Source organism: Ursus arctos, chromosome Y (genome assembly GCF_023065955.2).
Source record: "Ursus arctos isolate Adak ecotype North America chromosome Y, UrsArc2.0, whole genome shotgun sequence".
Classification (NCBI taxonomy): Eukaryota; Metazoa; Chordata; class Mammalia; order Carnivora; family Ursidae; genus Ursus; species Ursus arctos.
The window spans coordinates 23,117,340-23,142,848 of NC_079874.1; the positions used below are offsets into that span (position 1 = coordinate 23,117,340).

The 25,509-nt window shown below is 40.2% G+C and overlaps 1 protein-coding gene across 5 annotated transcripts in view; it reads right to left on the reverse strand.

Moving 5' to 3' along the window:
• Window positions 1-25,509, reverse strand: part of LOC113249831 (protein WWC3-like) — a 250,805-nt gene that overhangs the window by 184,182 nt on the left and 41,114 nt on the right. For 2 of the 5 annotated variants that reach the window (XM_048213624.2, XM_048213623.2), the window contains exon 1: window positions 8,702-9,325. The exons of 1 other annotated variant lie outside the window; for it this stretch is intronic. In XM_048213624.2, the coding sequence (XP_048069581.1) occupies window positions 8,702-8,955 (254 nt within the window). In that variant the 5' untranslated portion in view covers window positions 8,956-9,325. Of the gene's footprint in view, window positions 1-8,701; window positions 9,329-25,509 lie in introns of those variants that run through there. 2 more of the 5 variants (XM_057315435.1, XM_057315439.1) reach the window with 1 other exon arrangement.

Here is a 25,509-nt window from a genome sequence, read left to right on the forward strand (position 1 = left end):
AAAAAGAAATGACCCATCCATTTGCTGTCTACAAGAGACTCATTTCGAACCCAAAGATGCATTCAGACTGAGAGTAAGGCGATGGAGTACCATCTTTCACGCAAATGGACCTCAAAAGAAAGCTGGGGTAGCAATTCTCATATCAGATAAACTGGATTTTAAACTACAGACTATAGTTAGAGACGCAGAAGGGCACTATATTATTCTTAAAGGAAGTATTCAACAAGTGGATATGACAATTATAAATATATATGCCCCCAACAAGGGAGCAGCAAGATACACAAGCCAACTCTTAACCAGAATAAAGAGACATATAAATAAAAATACATTAATAGTAGGGGACCTCAACACTCCACTCTCAGAAATACAGAACACCCTGGCAAAAACTAAGCAAAGAATCAAAGGCTTTGAATGCCATACTCGACGAGTTGGACCTCTTAGATATATATAGAACACTATACCCCAGAACCAAAGAATACTCATTCTATTCTAATGCCCATGGAACATTGTCAAGAATAGACCATGTTCTGGGACACAAAACAGGTCTCAGCCGATACCAAAAGATTGAAATTATCCCCTGCATATTCTCAGACCACAACGCTCTAAAACTGGAACTCAACCACAAGGAAAAATTTGGAAGAAACTCAAACACTTGGAGACTAAGAACCATCCTGCTCAGGAATGACTCGATAAACCAGGAAATAAAAAATCAAATTAAACAATTTATGGAGACTAATGAGAATGAAAATACAACAGTCCAAAACCTATGGGATACTGCAAAGGCAATCCTAAGGGGGAAATACATAGCCATCCAAGCCTCACTCAAAAGAATAGAAAAATCTAAAATGCAGTTTTTATATTCTCACCTCAAGAAGCTGTAACAGCAACAGAGGGACAGGCCTAATCCACGCACGAGGAAGCAGTTGACCAAAATTAAAGCTGAAATCAATCAAGCAGAAACCAGAAGTACAGTAGAGCAGATCAACAGGACTAGAAGCTGGTTCTTGGAGAGAATCAATAAAATTGACAGACCACTGGCAAGACTTATCCAAAAGAAAAGAGAAAGGACCCAGATTATTAAAATTATGAATGAAAAAGGAGAGGTCACAACGAACACCATTGAAATTGGAAGGATTATTAGAAATTTTTATCCACAGCTATATGCCAATAAACTAAGCAATCTGGAAGAGATGGAATCCTTCCTGGAAACCTATAAACTACCAAGATTGAAACCGGAAGAAATTGAGTCAGTGATAAACAACTTTCCAAATAACAAAACTCCAGGCCCGGACGGTTTTCCTGGGGAATTCTACCAAACATTCAAAGAAGAAATAATACCTATTCTCCTAAAGCTATTTCAAAAAATAGAAACAGAAGGAAAGCTACCAAACTCATTCTATGAGGCCAATATTACCTTGATCCCCAAACCAGGCAAAGACCCCATCAAAAAGGAGAATTACAGACCGATTTCCCTAATGAATATGGACGCCAAAATCCTCAACAAGATACTTGCTAATAGAATCCAACAGTTCATTAAAAGGATTATCCACCATGATCAAGTGGGATTCATACCTGGGACCAAGCGTGGTTCAATATTTGCAAATCAATTAACGTGATACATCATATCAACAAGAAAAGACTCAAGAACCATATGATCCTCTCAATCGATGCCGAAAAAGCATTTGACAAAATACAGCATCCTTTTCTGTTTAAAACCCTTCAGAGTGTAGGAATAGAAGGTACATTTCTCAATCTCATAAAAGCCATCTATGAAAAGCCTACTGCAAATATTATTCTCAATGGGGAAAAGCTGGAAGCCTTTCCCTTAAGATCAGGAACTCGACAAGGATGCCCACGCTCGCCCACGCTCGCCACTATTATTCAACATAGTACTAGAAGTCCTTGCAACAGCAATCAGACGACAAAAAGGGATCAAAGGTATTCAAATCGGCAAAGAAGAAGTCAAAATGTCTCTCTTCGCAGATGACATGATACTCTATATGGAAAACCCAAAAGAAGCCACTCCCAAACTATTAGAAGTTATAGAGCAATTCAGTAAGGTGGCGGGATACAAAATCAATGCTCAGAAATCAGTGGCATTTCTATACACGAATAATGAGACTGAAGAAAGAGAAATTAGGGAATCCATCCCATTTACAATAGCACCAAAAACCATACGTTACCTTGGAATTAACCAGAGACGTAAAGGACCTTTATTCTAGAAACTATAAATCACTCTTAAAAGACATTGAGGAAGACACAAAAAGATGGAAAGATATTCAATGCTCATGGATCGGAAGAATTAACATAGTTAAAATGTCCATGCTACCCAGAGCAATCTACACTTTCAATGCTATCCCGATCAAAATACCGATGACATTTTTCAAAGAACTGGAACAAATAGTCCTTCAATTTGTATGGAACCAGAAAAGACCCCGAATCTCCAAGGAACTGCTGAACAGGAAAAACAAAGCTGGGGGCATCACAATGCTGGATTTCGAGCTGTACCACAAAGCTGTGATCACAAAGACAGCATGGTACTGGCACAAAAACAGACACATAGACCAATGGAACAGAATAGAGAGCCCAGAAATGGACCCTCAGCTCTTTGGGCAACTAATATTTGATAAAGCAGGAAAAAACATCCGGTGGGAAAAAGACAGTCTCTTCAATAGATGGTGCTGGGAAAATTGGACAGCTACATGCAGAAGAATGAAACTTGACCACTATCTCACACCATACACAAAAATAAACTCCAAATGGATGAAAGACCTTGATGTGAGACAGGAATCCATCAAAATTCTAGAGGAGAACATAGGCAGCAACCTCTACGACATCGGCCAAAGCAACCTTTTTCATGATACATCCCCAAAGGCAAGAGAAACAAAAGATAAAATGAATTTATGGGACTTCATCAAGATTAAAAGTTTCTGCACAGCCAAGGAAACAGTCAGAAAAACTAAGAGGCAGCCCACGGAATGGGAGAAGATATTTGCAAATGACACTACAGATAAAGGACTGGTATCCAAGATCTACAAAGAACTTCTCAAACTCAATACACGAGAAACAAATAAACAAATCAAAAAATGGGCAGAAGATATGAACAGACACTTTTCCAATGAAGACATACAAATGGCTAACAGACACATGAAAAAATGTTCAAAATCATTAGCCATCAAGGAAATTCAAATCAAAACCACACTGAGATACCACCTTACGCCAGTAAGAATGGCAAAAATAGACAAGGCAAGAAACAACAATTGTTGGAGAGGATGTGGAGAAAGGGGATCTCTCCTACATTGTTGGTGGGAATGCAAGTTGGTACAGCCACTCTGGAAAACAGTGTGGAGGTCCCTTAAAAAGTTAAAAATTGAGCTACCCTATGATCCAGCCATTGCACTACTGGGTGTTTACCCCAAAGATACAGACGTAGTGAAGAGAAGGGCCATATGCACCCCAATGTTCATAGCAGCAATGTCCACAATAGCTAAATCGTGGAAGGAGCCGAGATGCCCTTCAACAGATGACTGGATTAAGAAGTTGTGGTCCATATATACAATGGAATATTACTCAGCAATCAGAAAGAACAAGTTCTCAACATTTGCTACAACATGGACAGCACTGGAGGAGATAATGCTAAGTGAAATAAGTCAAGCATGAAAGACAACTATCATATGATTTCTCTCATCTATGGAACATAAGAACTAGAATGATCAGTAGGGGAAGAAAGGGATAAAGAAAGGGGGGGTAATCAGAAGGGGGAATGAAACATGAGAGACTATGGACTATGAGAAACAAACTGAGGGCTACAGAGGGGAGGGGGGTGGGGGAATGGGATAGGCCGGTGATGGGTAGTAAGGAGGGCACATATTGCATGGTGCACTGGGTGTTATACACAACTAATGAATCATCGAGCCTTACATCGAAAACCGGGGATGTACTGTATGGTGACTAACATAATATAATAAAAAATAATTATAAAAAAAAAATAAAAATAAAATATATAGGGGCGCTTGGGTGGCTGAGTTGTTAAGCATCTGCCTTGGGCTCAGTGCATGATCTCAGGGTCCTGAGATCAGGCTCCCTGCTCGGCGGGGAGCCTGCTTCTCCCTCTCCCACTCCGCCTGCTTGTGTTCCCTCTCTCGCTGTGTCTCTCTGTCAAATAAATAAAATCTTTAAAAATAATAATATAAATAAATAGGTAGATAGATAGATGATAGATAGATAAAATATATAAAGCAGTCATAAAACTCAACAGCAACAAACCAAAACACAAACAATCCAATTAAAAAATGGACTGGGAACCTGGGTGACATTTTTTCACAGAAAGACATACAGACAGCCTACAGGTCCATGAAAATGATATAGTGATGCTCAACATCGCTCATCATCAGGGAAATGAAAATCAAAACCACAATGAGATATCCCGTCAAAACTGTCGTAATGGCTAAAATCAACAACATGAGACACAAGAGGTGCTGGAGAGGATGTGGAGAAATGGGAACCCTCTTACACTGTTGGTGGGAATGCAAACTGGTGCAGCCACTCTGGAAAACAGTGTGGAGGTTCCTCAATAGTTAAAAACAGATCTACCATATGACGCAAAAATCTCACTTCTGGCTATATATATATATATATATATATATACATATATAAAGGAAATGAAACAGGTTCTCTATTGTGAAAGGCATTTGCAATGTATACATTCATCAAAGCATTAAGTTGTGCTCCTTAAACCTGCACAAACTTATGTCAGTCATATCTCAATAAAGTTGGTGCCCATCTATAAGCTAGTATCAAAACAACTCCACGGAAAGCATATATTTAAGCAAGTTGAAAGACACTGAATACTTCCAAAATAGGCAAAAATGTTTTTCCCTTATTTCCTTCCCTAAATACTTTTTTATAAAGTGCTCTTTATTTTTTTTTTAAGATTTTATTTATTCATCTGACAGAAAGAGACAGCCAGCCAGAGAGAGAACACAAGCAGGGGGAGTGGGAGAGGAAGACACAGGCTCCCAGCGGAGGAGCCTGATGTGGGGCTCGATCCCGTAATGCTGGGATCACGCCCTGAGCCAAAGGCAGACGCTTAACGACTGTGCCACCGAGGTGCCCCTATAAAGTGGTCTTTAAATCCTAAATCATAACATGCCCAATACATGTGTACCACTAATGTAAACCACACAAGACTCACCTACAGAAACCATAAGCCACAGAAATAGTAAATTAACCATATTTTTCAACCAGATTTCAGGTATCACTCCAAGCAGACTAACCACAAAAATTATATATATAGTACTGATTTACAGAAATAAACCTAAAGTAAGTTCACAATCAAAATTGAAAATACTGAGTTTTTAGCCACGTGTCTAAAGATATTTCTAAGGTTGATATCTCCTTTGATATAGCTTTTTTTTTTTTAAGATTTTATTCATTTGAGAGAGAGAACACGCAAGACAGCACCAGCTCCAGGGACCTGCAGAAGCAGGCTCCCCGCTGAGAAAGGAGCCCAGTGCCAGATTGGATCCCTCATGACCTGAGCCAAAGGCACCTGCTTAACTGACTAAGCCACCAAGAGCCCCAATATAGCTTTTCAAAAGCACTGTTACAGGGGTGCCTGGGTGGGGGTTGGGCATCCGCCTTGGGCTAGGGTAATAATTTCGGGGTTCTGAGATGGCCTCTCTGCCTGATGCTCCTTGCTCAGCGGAGAGCCTACTTCTCCCTCTGCCTGCTGCTCCCTCTGCTTGTGCTCTCTCTCTCTCAAATAAATAAAATCTTTTAAAAAATAAGAATAAAAGTACTGTTAGAGTAATCTGCCAATACTCCCTGGGCTGTAAATACCAGTGCTCTTGAACGTACTGTGAATGGAATTGCTCTAAAATTCTAGGTGAGATTTTGTTTAGAACTCTTAGCCTTGGGGCGCCTGGGTAGCACAGTTGTTAAGCGTCTGCCTTGGGCTCAGGGCATGATCCCAGCGTTCTGGGATCAAGCGCCGCATCAGGCTCCTCCGCTGGGAGCCTGCTTCTTCCTCTCCCACTCCCCCTGCTTGTGTTCCCTCTCTCGCTGGCTGTCTCTATGTCAAATAAATAAATTAAATATTTAAAAAAAAAAAAAAAAAAGAACTCTTAGCCTTAAATAACTTTGCTTAAAGTAGCATATTTTATGCTATTGTGATTTATATTAAAATATGTATAATAGTGTATTAAGTCAGCAATAATATACACATAACCTACTACATTCATTTATTTTCATTTCCTTAAAACACCATTAGCTACCTTCTTTCCTAACTGTTCTTGAATGTTGTCTGGTTAAAGTCGTCATTTTTTGAGCACAAGTTTCTGTGCAGATCATACATCACCCAAAAATGTCAGATGCAGATTGAAAAAACACTGAATTCAGAATCATACATTATTTTTATATAGTAATAACTAATTAAAAGTTTAAGGGAAAGTCACATACAAAAAATTGGATTGGTACTTTTTTTAAACCTGTCATTCAAATGAAAATATAAATTGTGAAATTTAAAAAAATAAAATGTCTAAATATAACAATATGTCAATCAATAACAAACTAATTTTTATAAAAAGGAACATAGATAATGAGTATGAAGTACATGGAAATGATTCTACATTCTGATTTCTGTGGTAGTCTGCTCACCTATGTTGCTTGTTATATCACTAAAACAAAAATTAATACATTGATATTTTCATTATCAATTCCCATTCAAAATAATCAAACTGTTGTAAAATACTTTCATCAAATGAGCTTTATTCTGTTGTAAACAAAACAGTATTTTGAATTGGCTCATTTCTGGGGCACCTTGATGAATCAGTCACTTAAGGGTTGGACTCTTGATTTCAGCTCAGGTCATGATCTCAGGGTGGTCAGATCCAGCTCCTCAAGAAGCCTGGGTATGGGATCTGCTTAAGATTCTCTCTCTCAGGACTCCTGGGTGGCTTAGTCATTAAGTGTCTGCCCTTGGCTCAGGATGTGATCACGGTGTTCTGGGATCAAGCCCCACATAAAGCCCCACATCGAGCCCCACATTGAGGCCCCACATCGGGCTCCTCCACTGGGAGCCTGCTTCTTCCTCTCCCACTTCCCCTGCTTGTGCTCCCTCTCTCGCTAGCTGTCTCTCTCTCTCTGAAATAAACAAATAAAATCTTAAAAAAAAAAAAAGATTCTCTCTCTCCTTTCTTTCTCCCTCCGCCGCCTCCTCCTCACTTGCTCTGTGTAAAAAAGCAAAAAAAGTTTAAAAATATTTTAATTAAAAAAAATGAATTGGCTTATTTTCCAGTTGTTTGTGTTTTAAAGGAGACATAGCATAAAATGGCCAAACCAGTTGTACTAATTCTATAGTCATGGAAGTCTCGGTCAAATAGTTGTGGCTATCCGCTTTGGTTAAAATTGTGTTATGTCATCTGATTTTCAAGTTTCTTATTTATAACATAAAATATTGTGCAAGGATTCTTATAAATTGTTCGGTCCAGAAGTCCGCAATGTTCAGAGAGAATGTTAGGGTACCAAAATCATTTTGCTTTCTTTTGTCTTTATATATCTTAACCTAGGCATATGTTGAAATAGTAATTCAGTAGCATTCCTCTTCCAGAGTTGATTTTCAAATGGCAGTGCTAGGCAGTGGTAAGGAGAAGGCAGAAGCAAGGTCATCACACTGTGCGTTTTTAGGTGTTAAAATTACTGGGAAGTCTGTAGTAGTTTCTTTCTGGCATATAGGCACAGCATGGAAAGAAATTCTTTAGATAGTAGAAGATATTAGATAATCACTGCGAATACTTGGTTTGAACGGAATTCTCCGTTACACAAGAATTGTATCCTTTCATATGCAGCTGAACCACTGATCTCACTTGACAATCAAATAGAAAGTTAAGGGAAAATGTGCTTACATGAACTTATTGAATTGCAATCTAGACTCCTTTTGGAAGAATTCGTTTTTAGTTTATGATATTTATTTACAGAAGTAAATGGCAATTTAAAGTCCTGTTCATATACTGTAGAAGAAAATCAAATTTAAGTGGTGTTATCTGTTTACTCCAAAAGCATATGGGTCTAATCATATTCCATTCTGGCTGCAGTGCACAAGGCTATTTCAATCAGAATTTTAGCCCAGTTTTTAAAAGGCGCTAAAGAGCAACCATCATAGTCTGGGAGCAGGCTCTCCCAACTCCAAAAGAACTGGGAATCCCTGAAGTGGCCCATCTGGCACCAGTTTTTGGATGGAAACTAGGTTGAGGCCGCCAGACAAGGAACCCACACCACGAAGCTGGAGCGCACGTTTATGCTCCAAGATGACAGCTCATCTGGCCACCGCGGGGGCCGGGGGCGGTGGGCCGCCGAGGCCCGGGAGGGATGGGCGAGGCCGCAGCGGAAAAAGGAAAAGAGAGCCATCCGTCAGCCCTGGGAGAGGAAATTCCAGGCGCCCAGCTTCCAGGCGCCGGTCAGCGGGTGACGTGAGGGAACCAAGTCACTGTGTCGGCCCCGCAGAAGGAATGTTTGAGAAAGAATGAGCTCCGAGTTTAAGACTATTCCAAACTTGGAGAAGGAAAGACCCAATGAAGCCCTTAGCCGCTGGGGAGATGCCCCAACCTGGCCCAGGCCTGCTTACGTCGTCGGAGTATCTGGTGAGGAATCGGTAGTAGCGCTCTGTCCGGGTCTCATTACCCCCAACACTACTGCCTCTTACCGGTCGCGGGGGTCGATCCACGACGTCTGGCGCGTGTTGTGGTCGATGTAGAAAACGCGGCCGTCGTAGTCGCGCGCCTCCTCCCAGCCGGCGGGCAGGGGCAGCTCTGCGCTCTCCCCGGATATGAGGGTCGAATGTAGAGGTGGCGGACGCAGCAGCTGCACCAAGGGCACAGGGATCGACGGCTGAGGCGGCTCCCTCGCAACCTCTCGCGTTTCTCTGCGCCGCTGCCGACCACCGTTCAGCCACGGCATGACCGCACGGCCCCCGCAGCCGCCCTTGCCTCCACGATGAGCCTCCTCCTCAGCCAGTACTAAGGCCGGGAGCAAGGGACACTGGGGCGGCAGTAGGCAGCCGCCCGCCGCGCCCGGTGCATTCTTCGCCAAGCGCCGTAGCACCGACTAAAATAGACAACGTCCGACAATCGCTCCAAATTACAGATTCGAAACCTATGGCAGACCCTGTCGCGGCGTCCCTTCCATTCCTAAGGCAAACACGGCCATCTTCCCCCCTAGTCCCAGCCACACGGCGTGTGGGCGGGAATGTGGTAAAAGACCACACCTCCTTCCTGTACCCTCAACAACTCCTACAGTCTTCCTCGAGTATTACGAAACACTAGCTCCTGCTCAACTCCCTATTTTCACGCTCCGCCTTCTTTTACTGCTCTTCCTCCGCCCTCTGCTCCGCCTTCCAGTTTCCCCTACTTCCAGCCTTTAAACTCCTCCTCCACTGCTTCTCCCACCCTCTCCGTTTCGATTCCCCCACCCTTTCTACTCCTTAAACTGGTTGCTGGTCCTTCTCCGTCTATGCTTTCGCTGCAGCCTCATATCCCGCAGTTTTCTTTCTTCTCTTCCCTCATCCACTTCTTTCTTCTCATCTTCCCACTTCCCTGCCCCAGATAACGTCCTTCCACTTCTCTGTGAAACTGCACCAATGCCAGAATGCTCGCACAGACAAAAGGCCCTCTTCAGCCCAGCGCTACAACAAAATGGAAAAAGCCCAGGAGTACTCCCCAAAACTCAAACAACTCAAGAAAAAGAGGTATACCTCCCTTCACGCATCACACTGCTACCAAACACTAAAAGTCTGAATATAGGATAAGGAACAGCTAATATACAGAACATAGCCTGAGTACCAAACATAGCCCCACAAAGGAGGGTAGAGTGTCTAAACATACCTACAAAAACAATCTCCACCACCACTATCTGTATCACAATATAACCATATTTTCAGGCAAACTCCTTTAAACAGTAATAAATTTACACGGCTTAATTCACCTGTTGTGAATAAAATCAAATAAAAACTATTTTATGTAATGTGTGATCTACAAAGTAAAAATTTTTTTAAACACAGGATGAGCACAAATGACATACAAAGAATAAAGGATGCTACAGTATACATAATCTCACATACTCTATTTTTTTGTTTTCTCTCTTTTCGCTTAAAATACAAATTCCATAAGTCAGGGATTTTTAAATCTCCTGAATGGAGACTTTTGCTGGCATCAAGAAGACACACAAATATTTTTCAAATGAATGAACACATGAATTTTAGACTTTTTATATATCACACTGGAAGTTTCGGTGGAAAGAGCCATTGTCATAAAAAAATTGGAGGTAAATTATCTGAAGTTCTGAATACTTATTCAAAACATTTGTATTTGCAAAAGATCTTGTGTAATGGTGTGATCATGTATCAGAAACATTTTCTGCTCACTTATTACCAGTGTACCTTCCCACATTTCCTAGCATGCAAGTACAGTCAAGAGATTTGCTTACCCAATGAAACCTTAAAAAAGTGACATGTAACTCCTTAGGACCACAGCATTCAGGAGCCAACACAAACTCTGTTTTCTTCTTGCACCTCGTTAATCATGAAGATCACCTATTTCCGATGGTGCAGCTACGAGATGTTGCAGTATCCTACAGCCTGGTCCTGAATGCCTATGAGGTCCTGAACGTCAAACCTACCTTGCCAACTAAGACACAAACTAGTCTGGCTTTATATGTCTGGCTTTATATACAGTTACATAGTTTCATCCATCCAGTACAGGCTCTTGTAAATATTCAATATTAATGTAAGTGGTTTTGTGATCTTAAATTGTATGTTGTTATTGCTACTAAAAAATCATGGAAACACAAACAGCAACTCAGATTTTTAATACTAAGATTTAGCTGAAATCTTAAGACAATCTAATCAGTCACCCATGAAAACTTCACTGAGCTATGCACATGTGTATGTGTAAACACACATGTAATAACTTATATTTAAATCATATATATTAAAACTATATATATTAAACCATCCTAACCATCCCTTTCCAGCAAACATGCTATATACCAGAATGGTGTAAAGGAACTTTTATACTGACCTGGATGCATGTTTTGATCAGACACATGTGAACTGAAGATTTTTTCAAAAATAGTTTCTGTCCAGTTAGAAACTCTAGCGTAGGGGTGCCTGGGTGGTTCAGTCATTAAGCCCCTGCCTTCAGCTCAGGTCATGATCCCAGGGTCCCGGGATCGAGCCCCGCATCAGGCTCCCTGCTCAGAGGGAAGCCTGCTCTCCCTCTGCACTCCCCCTCCTGTGTTCCCTCTCTTGCTGCGTCTCTCTCTGTCAAATAAATAAATGAAGTCTTTAAAAAAAAAAAAAAAAGAAAGAAAGAAAAACAAACTCTAGCTTCTGAACTGTCTCCCTTCTTGTCATAAAGTTGAGCTCCCAACTATATGAGTTTCAGAAGTAGTTCAGTGAGGAGAATCACAGTCTCAGATGCCTGGGGGGAGCAGGAGTTGGGGGAGAGAAGATAATCTTTACTGACACTTTTCATTGCTAACCTTCTTCAGGATGACCTTAGTTTTTGTTATTTTCTGAATAAATACAAATAACTAATATAAATATGTTATGATATGAGCAGAATATATGCATTATTCTCATAGAAAGTATTTTTTTCAATTGAAAATTAAACTTAGACTTTTCTACTTGATATCAAAAACTGAGCTGTATGTATCTTCTTTATCATTCTCTTTTATACCATGCGAGAGCAATCTTTAATTACAAAATGGATTCTCCTTTCTTTAACTGAAGTACAGCTGACATAGATGTTCTATTATTTTAGGTGTACAACAGTGTGATTTCACAATTATAAACAAAATGCTTTCTGCAAGTGTAGTTACCATCTGTCACCCTACAACATTGACTATCTTCTCTATGCTGTACTTTTCATCCCTGTGACTTACTTATTTTGTAACTGGAAGTTTGTACTTCTTAATCCCTTTAGACTGTTTTCACCACACTTCCATCCCATCCCCTTGGACCACCACCCATTTGTTCACTATATTTATGAGTCTTACTGTGGTTGGTTATTTGTTCATTTCTTTTGTTTTTTGGTTCCACATATAACTTAAATCATATGGTATTTGTCTTTTCCTCTCTGATTTACTAGAGCTTAACATCCTCTACATCCATTCATGTTGCTGCAAATGGCAAGATTTCATTCTAACGTGTTGCTGAAAAATATTCCATCCTACAAACATACCACATATTTTTGTTTTTTAAGATTTTATTTATTTATTTGTCAGGGAGAGAGAGAGTACAAGCGGGGGAGAGGGGCAGCAGGCAGAGGGAGAAGCAGACTCCCCACTGAGCAGGGAGCCCAATGCAGGGCTCGATCCTAGGACCCCAGGATCACAACCTGAGCCGAAAGCAGATGCTTAACCAACTGAGCCACCCAGGCGCTCCAAACCACATCTTTCTTATTCATTCATCCCTCAATGGACACAGGTGGTTTGCATGTCTTGGCCATTGTAAATGATGCTGCTATAAACCCACAGGGGTGCATATGTTTTTTCAAATTGGTGTGTTTTGTTTTCCTTGGGTAAGTATCCAGAAGTGGAATTATTGGGTTGTGTGGTATTTCTATTTTCAAGTTTTTGAGGAAACTCCATGCTGTTTCCACAGTGGCTGCACCAATTTAAATTCTCACCAACAGTGCCAGAGGGTGCCATTCTCTCCATATCCTTGACAGCACTTCTAATTTCTTCCCATTTTGATACCTTCCTGACAGGTGTCAGGTGGTATCTCTTGGTGGTTTTGACTTGTATTTGCCTGGTGATCAGTGATTTAGATGTTTTCATGTATCCCCTTTGGCCATTTGCATGTCTTTTGGGGGGAAATGTCCATTCGGACATTTGTGTGTGTGTGTGTGTGTGTGTGTGTGTGTGTGTGTGTGTGTTTCTTTGTTTGGGACTACATGGAATCTTTAGATATTTTAGCTATTAACCACTCATTGGAGATATCATTTGCAAACATTTTCTCCCATTCAATAGGTTGCCTTTTTATTTTGTTGACAGATTCCTTCACTGTGCAAAAGTTTTTTGTTTAGGTGGAGTCCCAATAATTTATTTGCTTTTGTTTCCCTTGCCTGAGGAGACAGATCCAGAAAAATATTGCTAAGGCTGATGTCCAAGAGATTACTGCCTATGTTTTCTCATAAGAGTTTTATGGTTTCAATCTCAGATATTTAGATTTTTAAACTACTTGGAGGAGTTTGTTTTTGTGCATCATGTAAGAAGGTGTCCAGTTTTGTTGTTTTGCATGTAGCTGTCCAGTTTTCCTGGCACTCTTTCTTGAAGTAACTGTCCTTTCCCCATTGCGTATCGTTGCCTTCTCTTTTTGTAGATTTTGTAACTGTAAGTGTTTGTTTATTTCTGTGCTACTATTCTATTCCATCGATCTTCTGTCTATTTTTGTGCTTACGGTAGCTTTGTAGCATATCTTGAAATTTGGGATTGTGATACTTTCAGCTTTGTTCTTCCTTCTCGACTGATTCGACTATTTGAGGTTGTTGGTGGTTTCACACAATTTGTAGAATTATTTTTTCTAGTTCTGTGAAAAATAATGTTGGTATTTTGATAGAGATCACGTTGAGGCTGTAAATTGCATTGGATATAGATTGCATTTTAACAATATTAAATCTTCCAATCTAGGAACGTGGTATGCATTTCCTTTTATCTGTGTTATCTTTCATTTCCTTCATCAATATCTCATTGTGTTCAGGGTACAGGTCTTTACCTCTGGGGATGATGATGTTACTAGGTAATGTACTCTTTTTGGCGCAACTGTAAATGGGATTGGTGTCTCAATTTCTCTTTCTGGTACTTTGTTATTAGTGTATAGAAACAACAGATTTCTGGATATTAATATTGTATTCTGAAACTTTTTCAAATTCATCTATCAGTTCTAATAGCTTTTTGGTAGAGTCTTTACAGTTTTCTATATATACGATCATGTCATCTGCAGATAATGAAAGATTAACTTCTCTACCAATCTGGATGCCTTTTATTTCGTTTTCTTGTCTGACTGCTACAACTATGACCTCCAGTCCTATGTTGAGTAAGAGTGGTGAGAGTGGATATCCTTGTCTTGTTTCTGATTTTAGAGGAAAGCTCTCTTCAGCTTTCACCAGTGAACATGATGTTACCTATAGGTTTGTCACATGTGGCCTCTATTGTGCTCGGGTATGTTCCCTCTAAATTTGCTTTGTTCAAGGTTTTTATCAGGAACAAATGATGAATATTGTCAAAAGGCTTTTCTGCATCTATTGAGATAATCATGTGATTTCATCCCTCATTTTGTTAATGTGGTATATCACATTGATCGATTTGTGGATACTGCACCACGCTTCTGTCCCTGGAATAAATCCCACTTATCATGGTGCGTGATTTTTTTAATGTACTGTTAAATTTGCCTTACTACCATTTTATTGAGGAGTTTTTGCATGTATATTCATATTGGCCCATAATTTTCCCTTTTTTCAGTGTCTTTGTCTGGTTTGGTACCAGGGTAATGCTGGCCTCATAGAATGATTTTGGAAGTTTTCATTTCTCTTCTATCTATTGGCGTAGCATGAGAAGGGTAGGTATGAGCTCTTCTTTGAAATTTTGGTATAATTTATTCATGAAGCCATTTGGTCCTGGACAGTGATTTGTTAGTTTTTTAATTACCAAGTCAATTTTGTTACTACTGTTCAGAGTTTCTGCGTCTTCCTAATTCAGTTTTGGAAGATTGAGTGTTTCTAGGAATGTATTCTTTTCTTCTAGCTTGATCAATTTGTTGGCACGTAATTTTTCATTGTATTCTCTTAACATCCTTTGCATTTCCATGGTGCTGGTTTTGTCCCCTCTTCTTTCATTTCTGATTTTATTTATTTGAATAGTGTGTCTTTTTAAATTAATGAGTCTGCAGAAAGGTTTATAATTTTTACCTTTTCAAAGGCTCTTAGCCTCATTGATCTTTTTTATTGTCTTTTTAAATCTCTATTTCATTTTTTCCCCTAATCTTTACTATTACTTTCTTCCTTCTATTACCTTTTGGCTTGTTTGTTCTTCTTTTTCTTATTCCTTTAGATGCAAGGTAATAGATTGAGATTTTTCTTGCTTCTTGAGGTGTGCTTGATTGCTATAAGCTAGATTGCTAAAAGCTCTTAGAACAGCTTTTGCTGTATTTCCAAGATTTTGAACCACCGGGTTTCCATTTTCATTTGTCTCCATGTACATTTCATTTCCTCTTTAACTTCTGTATTGACCTATTAGTTGTTTAGCAGCACGTTGGTGTGTTCCATTTTTTTCCCCATGTAATTGATTTTCAGTTTCATATCATCAGAAAAGATGTTACTTTAATGTTCTTAAATGTATTGAGACTTGTTTGGGGCCTGATATATGATCTATTTTAGATAATGTTCCATGTGCACTTGAAAAGAATCTGTATTCTGCTGTTTTTGAATAGAATGTTCTGTATGTATTTGTCAGGTCCATCTGGTTCAATGTGCCATTCAAAGCCACACTTTCTTTGTTGATTTTCCATCTCAATGATCTATCCATTCATATAGTTGTGTGTTTAAGTCCCTAGCTATTATTGTATTACACTTAATTTCTCCCTTTATGTCTATTAATACATACTTTATATTTAGTTGCTCCCATGGTTGGGGTAAAGATATTTACAATTGCTATGTTCTCTTGTTGGATTGATCCCCATAATCATTATATACTGCCCTTTTTTGTCTCTTGATATAGTCTTTGTTTTAAAATCTAGCTTGTCTGATATAAGCATTGCTACCCCTGCTTTTTTTCACTCTTATTTCCATGAAATATTTTTTTTCCCATCCTTTCACTTTTGCTCTGTCTATGTCTTTAGATCTGAAGAAAGTTACCTGTAAGCAGCATATAAATAGGTCTTATTTCTTTGTTTCTTAATTTATTCAGTCATCCTATGTTTTTTTATTGGAACAGTTAGGTCCTTTACATTTAAAGTAATCATTGATAGGTATGTACTTACTGAAATTGTGTTAATTGGTTTCTGTTTCTTCTGTAGTTCCTCTGTTTCTTCCTTCTTCTCTTGCTCTCCTTCCTTATGATTGATGATCTTCATTAGGTTGGATTCCTTTCTCTTTATTTCTTGTGTATCTATTATAGGTTTTTGGTTTGCGGTTACCATTAGGTTCATATGTAATATCTTAAGTATTTCAGTCTATATTAAGCTGATGGTTGGTTAAGTTCAAACACATTCTAAAGCACTACATTTTTACTCCTCCTCCATCTTTTATGTATACAATGTCATATTTTGTAGTTTTTATATTTTGTGAATTCCTTAACTAATTTTTTTAGTTACAATTGATTTTACTACTTTTGTCTTTTAGCCTTTATATTCGTTTGTTACCTTTACAATTTGTTTGCTTTTACCAGTGAAGTTTTTTCCTTTCATAACTTTCTTACCTCTAGTTATGGGATTTTCTTTTCCACTTAAAGAAGTCCCTTGAACATTTTTTTTAAGGTGGGTTGACAGGTAATGAACTGGTTTAACTTTTGTCTGGAAAACTCTTTATCTCTCCTTCAATTCTGAATGATGACTTTGCCAGAGGAGTATTCTTTCTTCTAGGATGTTTTCCTTTTAACTCTCTGAATATATCATGCCACTTTCTTCTGGCCTGCAAAGTTTCTCTGAAAGTCAGCTGAAAGCCTTATGGGGTTTCCTCTTGTATGTAACTAGGTGCTTTACTCTTGCTGCTTTTAAGATTCTCTCTTTGTCATTAACTTTGCCATTATAATTAAGATGTGTTTTGTTGTGGACTTTCTTGGATTTATCTTCTTTAGGACTTTCTATGCCTCCTGGATCTGGATGTCCTCAGGTTAGAGAAGCTTTCATCTATTATTTCTCCAGATAAATTTGTTGCCCCTTTCTCTCTCTCATCTCCTTCTGGGACCTCTGTAACGCAAACATTAGTAAGCCTGATGTCCCACAGATCCCTTAACTTATTGTCATTTTCTTTTCCTTTTTGCTGTTCAGCTTGTGTGCTTTCCATAGCCCTGTGTTCCAGATCATTGATCTGTTGTTCTGCATTTGCTAATCTGTTGTTGATTCCCTCTAGTGTACTTTAATTTCAGTTATGATATTAGTCAATTCTAATTGCTTCCTTTTTATATTTTCTATGTCTTTTTAAACTTCTCAGAGTTTATCCACTCTTCCCCCAAGTCCAGTGAGCATCTTTTTGACCATTACTTTGAACTCTTTATTGGGTATGTTGATTATCTCTATTTCAGTTAGTTCTTTTTCTGAAATTTTGTCTTCTTCTCTTGATTGGAATATATCCCTCTGTCTCCTCATTTATTTCCTTCTCTGTGTCTGTTTCTATAAACTACATAAAACAGCTACTTCTCCCAGTTTTGAAGATGTGGTTGTGTGTATGAACATCCTCTGTGTAGACTGTGTGTGCCTTGTCACTGTCTCTTCTGCCATTCTTTATGGCTCCTCCCTCCTTTGGGCAAAAGCTATTCAATTGGCTCTCAGTTCTTCTTCAGAAGGAACTGACCTATAGATATAGGTATAGATTCAGTGTGTCTATGGGAAAGGGTGAGTTCAGGGCCTCCCTACGTTGTAATTTTACACCCCTCTCTCCTTTGTCCTTTTTAAATAGTCAAGAGACAGTACTCACACAAAACACCAAAATGCAATTGTTTTTCTTCCTCTGTATTTAGTGGTCCTATGAAACAATTTTTTTAGCCATTATGAGCCAATTTTTAGCTAAAGGAAGTTAAAAATTGAAGCAAAACCCCTCTAGAATTTAAAGTGCCTACTTCTGCTACTAGTTCACAGGGTGCCTTAGTCCACTGTAGAAAATGGTGCCACTCCAAGGAAATGGATTATTATCAGATGCTGCTTCAACACAGATAACAAGTCTGTGCCAAGAGTGGGACTTGGTGAGCTGAGTAGAGACTGTATTTCTCCTGCGGACCTTTTGTACAGCTTCACCTATCTTAATAATTCTTAGCAGCCCTGTGAGTGGCAAGCTCTGCTTCGGGCTTAAGGAGTTCAAAGCCTGTCAAGACCTAAGGTCCTGCCTTGCAACACTGATGTTACTGGAGGGCATATTTTAATAGAATTTCTGGGAAATTTAAACAAAAGGCTATGGAGACAATAGGGACTGAGCAACAACAACAAAAAACCTTAGTGTTTAGAAGTATTCACCTAGGACATTTGCCCTGTGGCAGCAATTCTCAATCATTTTGGCCTCAGTACTCTACATTCTAAAGGATTGTTGAGGAACCCAAGGAGTTCATGTTTGTATGGGTTATGTCTATTGATATTTACTATATTAGAAAGCTAAGAAATTCAACTGTCATTCCCCCTACCACAGAACCAATATGCAATAAATAACAAACCAACAAAAATAGCTTTTAGAAAGTTCTGCATTATAATGAAGTAGCAACAGACACCCTCCAGAGCTTTTTGTTTGTGTGCTTTTGTTTTTAATATGAGAATAACTACACAGAAAAGTACAGGAGGTATTTTTCCTGCATCACCCTGTCACCTAGTCCAGAGCAATTTGATGTCCAGAGGAACTCCCTCAGAGGGATTTCACCCCATGGGATAAAGGAAAACAGGAGAATCCCAGGAGCCTTTGACAGCAAGGACCCCAGAGCCTTAACTAATGCTGAACCCAGCTGACAGAGCTTCTGGAGTCCCCAGTGCTGCATCTCCCCACTCTCTGAGTCTTGAGCTACTGCTACAGAGGGATCTGCCCCTAAAGGCCCCAGTTACCACTGTGGCCGACTCTCTAGGACTGGGATATAGTGTCTTGCTATATATGGGACTGGAGCTGTCATTGCTTTGAGCCCTTCTCCCAGATTGCAAGTAATAGCTTTGACCCAACAATACCAAAGCAGACCCACTGCTGTTCTGTATCCCACCCTGGGCCCCAGGTCACAGCTTTCACATGCCATTACTGAGTCTAAGTTGCCACTGATCTATGCTGTAGCCCTAAGGCCATTGGTCATGGATTTACCCGCCACTGCTGGAGCCACACTGCTGTTGCCCTAAATTCGACATCCAGGGGCCCAACATGTGGCTTCAATGAGCCATCACCAGAGATATGCTGCTACTGTTCTGAAAATTCCCCCTGGGACAAAGTTGGGACTTTGACTCCCCACTCCCAGGCTGTATTGCAACTGTACCCTGCTCGCTGTGCCCAACCCACCACTGCATCCTGTCATCTCAGGCCCATACTACCGCTGCATCCCTGCTCTGTAACCAGAGGAAATTCTAGAAGGTCAGGACTCATTTCCACAAGAGATATGCATACTTCAACACCTCAGATACCACTGCCACTGAAGCAGCACCTATGCCTCCACTATCCAGGTGTTATGGTAGTTACCACAAGGTCCTGATCATAGGACTCTGGAGCTGCTATTGCTTTGAGTGCAGTGCCAGATCTGGCCCCAAGAAATTTCACCTTGGCTAAGACTTCGCCGAAAAAAAGAACAGGAGGACTCCATCAGCTTTCATTTCTGAGGATCCTTATGGTCCTATACAGCACTGCCACCTGCACAACCACTACACTGTTGGCCACAAAGAACACTTCAGTCTCGCCAGAATCAACCTGAGCTGATGGAGCTCCATGAAGACTTCATCTCTGTGCCCTCTCAGGAATCAGACATACTGCACACCATCCAGCTGGTACCCACATTCTTGGTGAGTGCGAAGATGAAATCCTTCCCACCAGTCTGAAAAGCCTGAAATAGGGGACTACCTCCTCAAATATGCAGACATCAATGCAAGGCAATCCAAAAAAAAAAAGAAAGAGAAGAAAGAAAGAAAGAAAGAAAGAGAGAAAGAAAGAAAGAAAGAAAGAAAGAAAGAAAGAAAGAAAGAAAGAAAGAAAGAAAGAAAGAAGAAAGAAAGAAGAAAGGAAGGAAGGAAGGAAGGAAGGAAGGAAGGAAGGAAGGAAGGAGAGAGAGAGAGAGAGAGAGAGAAAGAAAGAGAAAGAAAGAAAGAAAGAAAGAAAGAAAGAAAGAAAGAAAGAAAGAAAGAAAGAAAGAAAGAAAGGGAAAGGGAAAGGAGGAAGGAAGGAAGGAAGGAAGGAAGGAAGGAAGGAAGGAAGGAAGGGGGGAGGGAGGGGGGAGGGAGGGGAAGAAAGAAAGAAAAAGAAAGAAAGAGAAAGAAAGAAAGAAAGAAAGAAAGAAAGAAAGAAAGAAAGAAAGAAAGAAGAGAGAGAGAGAGAGAGAGAGAGAAAGAAAGAAAGAGGGAGGGAGGGAGGGAGGGAGGGAGGGAGGGAGGGGGGGAGGGAGGGGAGGGGAGGGGAGGAAGAAAGAAAGAGAGAGAAAAAGAAAAAGCAAGGAAACCTGATAACAGCAAAGGAACAATAATTTCCCACTAATTGATCCCAAGGAAATAGATCTCTCTACATTACCCTGAAAAGGAATTCAAAAACAATTACTTAAAAGAAGCTCAGTCGGTTTTCAGAGAACTCATACAGAAAACCCTGAACTCAGAAAAACAGTCCTTACAAGGGGGCAAAATTTCATTCTTTTTATGGCTGAATAATATGCCATTCTATATATATACATCTTCTTTATCCATCATCTATTGATGGACATATATGGATGGAGCTAAAGAGTATACTGCTAAGTGAAATAAATCAGACAATGATTTCACTCATCTGTGGAATTTAGAGAGAGAAACCAAGAAACCAGTTCTTAATTCTAAAGAACAACCTAAACGTTTCCAGAGGGGAGGTAAATGATAAATAGAGTTCTTGAAGGAGAAATGAAAGGACACTAATTAGTAACATGAAAATACATAAGAATATAAAATTCACTGGTAAAGGTAAATACTCCAACAATGTAATGGTGCTTTGTAATCATGTTGACTTTCATATCAGTTAAAAAGACAGAAGTTTGAAATAACATACTAAAGTTAAAAATAAAATATTTTGTTAATGGATATAAAATATCTTTTAAAATGTAGATTGAAAAAACAACAACAAAAAATGGAGCAGTGGCCAAGTAAATGTGTGGAAATTATTAAAACGCAAATTGTGTGCAATTTCTCTTTTCAGGGGCACCCGCATGGTTCAGTCGCTTAAGCGTCTGCCTTCAGCTCAGGTCATGGTCTTCGGGTCCTGGGATTGAGTTCCACATTGGGCTCCCTGCTCAGCAGGAAGCCTACTCCTCCCTCTGCCTGCCGCTCCACCCTGCTTGTGCTCTCTCTCTTCTTCTCTCTCCCTCTCTCACTCCCTCTCCCTCTGTCAAATAAATAAATAAATCTTAAAAAACAAAAAACTTCTCTTTGCAATTGAAGTTAGGTTGTTATCAGGTTAAAATAGGCTGTTATAATCATAACATATTATAAAGTCCTCATGATAATAGCAAAGCAAAAATCTATAATAAATACACAAATGATAAAAATGAAAACAAAGTATGCCACAACAGAAAAATCAACTCAAAGAAATGGAGCAATGGCAGGGGAAGGAGTAAAGGGACTAGAAAACAATTTTTTAAAATAGCAATACTAAGTCTTTATCTATCAAGAATTATTCTAAATATAAATGATTTAAATTCTGTAATTAAAACTTAGGGTAACTGAATAAATAAAAATTTAAAAGAGACCCCATTATATGTTGCCTAGTGGCGATTCATTTCAGCAACAAAATCGCACATAAGCTCAAAGTGAAGAGATGGGGGAAAACTTTTATGAAAGTGAAAACCAAAAGGGAACAGGACCTGGTATACTTATATCAGACAAAATAGATTTTAAGTCAAAACATTTAACAAAAAACAAAGAAGGTCATTATATACTGACAAAGTTGTCAGAGTGTCAAAAAGGATTTTTAAATGTATATGCACTTAATACGGTAGCACATAAATATATTTTACAATTGCTAATAGCTTTGCAGGCACAAGGAAAGCAATTCAAAATAGTAGGGGGCCTCAATTCTCCACTTTACACAAGCGCTAGATCATCCAGACAGAAAATCAATTTAAAAAAATAATGGACATGAATTATACTTTAAACCAAAATGACTTAACAGAAACACCCAGAATATTCCATCCAATAGCAAAAGAAAACACACTTGTCTCAAACACGCATGGAACATTCTCCAGGAGAGATCTATGTTAGGTCACAAAACAGGTCTGAACAAATTTGAGAAGACTGACATTATATCAAGTCTCTTTTCTGGGGCACCTAGTTGGCTCAGTCGGTTGAGCAACTGCCTTCGGCTCAGGTCATGCTGCCAGGATCATGGGATCGAGCTGCGCATTGGGCTCCCTGCTCAGCGGGAAGCCTGCTTCTGCCTCTCCCTCTGCTGCTCCCTTCTGCTTGTTCTCTCTCTCAAATAAATAAATGAAATCTTTTTTTTAAGTATCCTTTCTGAAATAAGAAATCAACAACAGGAGAAAGCTGCAAATTCACAAGCATATACATCTGAATAACCAATGAACCAATAAATCAAAAGGAAATCAATAAATATATTGAAACAAATGAAAAAGGAAAACAATATACCTAAACTTTTGGTGTGCACCAAAAGTAGTTCCAAGAGGGAATTTTATTGTGATAAATATCTACATTAAGGAAATATCTCAGAAAAATTAAAAAGAAAAAAACCCACAACCAAATCTCACTCACCAAAGGTGGGGGGGGGGGGGGAAGAGAGGAAGACCAAAGTAAGCCTAAAGTGAGCCAAAGGAAAGAAATAATAAAAGATTATAACCAAAATGGGGGTGGGGGGGTGTTAAGATGGCAGCACAGTAGGAGGTCCCTAGGCTCATCAGGTCTGCAACCACAGCTAGATAACTATCAATTCATTCTGAATACCTAACAAATCAACCTGAGAACAGACAGAACAAACTCCACAACTACAGGGAGAGAAGAAGTCACATTGAAGAAGGCAGAAGTGTGGAGACATGGTTTCAGAGAGGAGCAGATTGTGGGTGCTGTGGAGGGGAGCGAGCCATGGTCACAGAGAAGGGTGAGAGAGGGAGGGGAGCATACAGCGGAACACACAAGAACACTTCCCCAAAGTCATTGGCTGGGAAAATGAGAACAGCTGATCTTCATGAGTTTTTGCAACCAGTGGGGCTTGAAGACTGGAGTTTTAAAAGTCAGCAGGCTTGGTCGTGATGGAGGCCTGAGAACGTAGAACTACTGCTGTCGAGAAGACAGGCAACCAACCCAGGGTGGGCAGATGGCATGATCTGAGGAACAACTGGGGCACGCAGTGGGGGGAGATTATTCCCTCTTCTTGGAGTGTATCCAGGAGAGGTATTGTTTGTGGAGACAGCTCTCCAGAGACAAGGAAGCCAGAGGGTACCGTTTCCCTTCCCTGCCCCTCAGCATAAATGCAAACCACCTATGAAGGCAGCTTTGCCCCAACCCTTGCTGCCCAGTCTGCATTCTCCAGGTCACACACCCCTGCACTATGGTGCAACTGCCCATCTCAGTCAAGCCCCTCTCAGTCCCAGTGCAGTGAGACCCTCCCCAGGAGGACCTTCGCACAGCGTGTACTTAGAGCCTGGAGTTTTGAAAGCTATGCCTGGCTGGGAGAGAGCCCAGAAGCACTTCACTGCTCTTAGAGACAAGACAGGCAAATAGTCCACAGGGAGACAGTGCAAAGGCACCTAGGGGTTGCCTGGGACGCACAGAGGTGAGATTGTATGCTCTTCTCCAGGAGCGTCCCAGAGAATGGCAAGCACAGAGACCACTCTCCAGGGTGGGAGAGTGCCATTTCCCTGCCCCACCCCTCAGCATAGATACAAAACCACGCTTGTCGTCATAGTGCCAACACAGGCTGCCTAACCTGCTTATACCAGGTCCCACCGCTGCACTCAACTGGTACTGCCCTTCATGATCAACCTTGACTGAGTCCCAGTGCAATGGTCCCCTTTTCCCAGAAGACCAGCGGGAACCAGTGCCCACACCACATCTACATACCAGAGAATCCTGCAAGACTTCAGTTCCAGTGGGAGTAGCGTCAGGTTTCATTTCACAAGCAGAGCAGAGCACACCTACTTAAAACTTGCCACCCTGTGGCCAAGGACAAAACACTGCCCACAGCAGGCAAGGAGAGCTTCTGCAGACAACTGGTCTGATGGACAGAGCAGCCAAAACATAGCAGCAGAGTGCACGCAGCACACAGCAGACCCATCTGACAGTGACAGTGGTCCTGGACACTACGTGACCTCTTCTTCATAAAGCCGTTACTCTCAGGAGCGGGAACTGTAACAGGCATTCTGAACACACAGAAGAATATGGCAACAGCCAAAATGCCGAGATGGATGAATTCACCCCATATGAAACTGCAAGATAAGGTTATAACCACAGGTCTAAGGGAAACAGATATAAGGAATATGCCTGATGGAGAATTTTAACCAATGATCATGAGGACACACCCTGGGCTTGAGAAAAGAATGGAAGATTTCAGGGAGGCTCTTACCACAGAGATAAAAGAGCTAAAAAGCAATCAGTCAGAAATGGAAAATGAAATAATTGAGACTGGAAACCGGCTGGATGGAATGACCACAGGATGGAAGAAGCAGAGGAACCACACGTGATATAAGAGATAAGTTAATGGAAAAGAATGGAGCTGAACAAAAGAGAGAAAGAAGAATTATGAATCAGAAGAATAGACTTAGGGAATTCAGTGTCTCCATTAAACATAAGAGCATTCGTATCATAGGTGTCCCAGAAGAAGAAGAGAAGGAAAAGGAGGCAGACAATTTATGTGAGGAAATATAGCTGACCATGTCAGCTAAATCTGGGGAAGGAAACAGGCATCCAGATCCAGGAGCCACAAAGAACTGCCACCAAAATCAACGAAAGCAGACCAACACCAAGACACATTGTAGGTTAAGTTTGCAAAATATAGCGCTGAAGAAAAAATCCCAAAAGCAGCAGGACAAAGTAGTCCTTAACTTACATGAGAAGACCCATAAGCCCAGTGGCAGGTCTCTCAACAGAAACCTCACAGACCAGGAGGGATCAGCGAGCTGAATGGGGAAAATCTGGAGCCAAGAATACTCTCTGCAGCAAGACTATCATTCTGAATATCACTCTGAATTTGTGGTTCCCACAAAACCAAAAACTAAAAGAGTTCTTGTTCACTAAAAGAGCCCTGCAAGAAATATGAAAGAGGACTCTGAGTGACAACATAGAAGGAACACAGAAAATCTCCAGAAACAATGAATAAACAAGCAATAAAAAAGGCACTAAATAATCAGTTCTCTCTCTCTCTCAATTAAAAAAAAAAAAAGAAAATCCTTAAAAAAATAAAAACAAACAAACAAAAACAAAAAACCTCCCAACAAACAGGAGTCCAGGGCCAGATGGCTTCCCAGGGAAACCCTACCATGTATTTAAAGAAGAGTTAATACCTATTCTTCTGAAGTTGTTCCAAAAAAGTAAAAATGAAAGGAAAACATCCAAAGTCATTCTATAGAGGCCAGCATTGCTCTGATTCCAAAACCAGACAAAGATCGCAC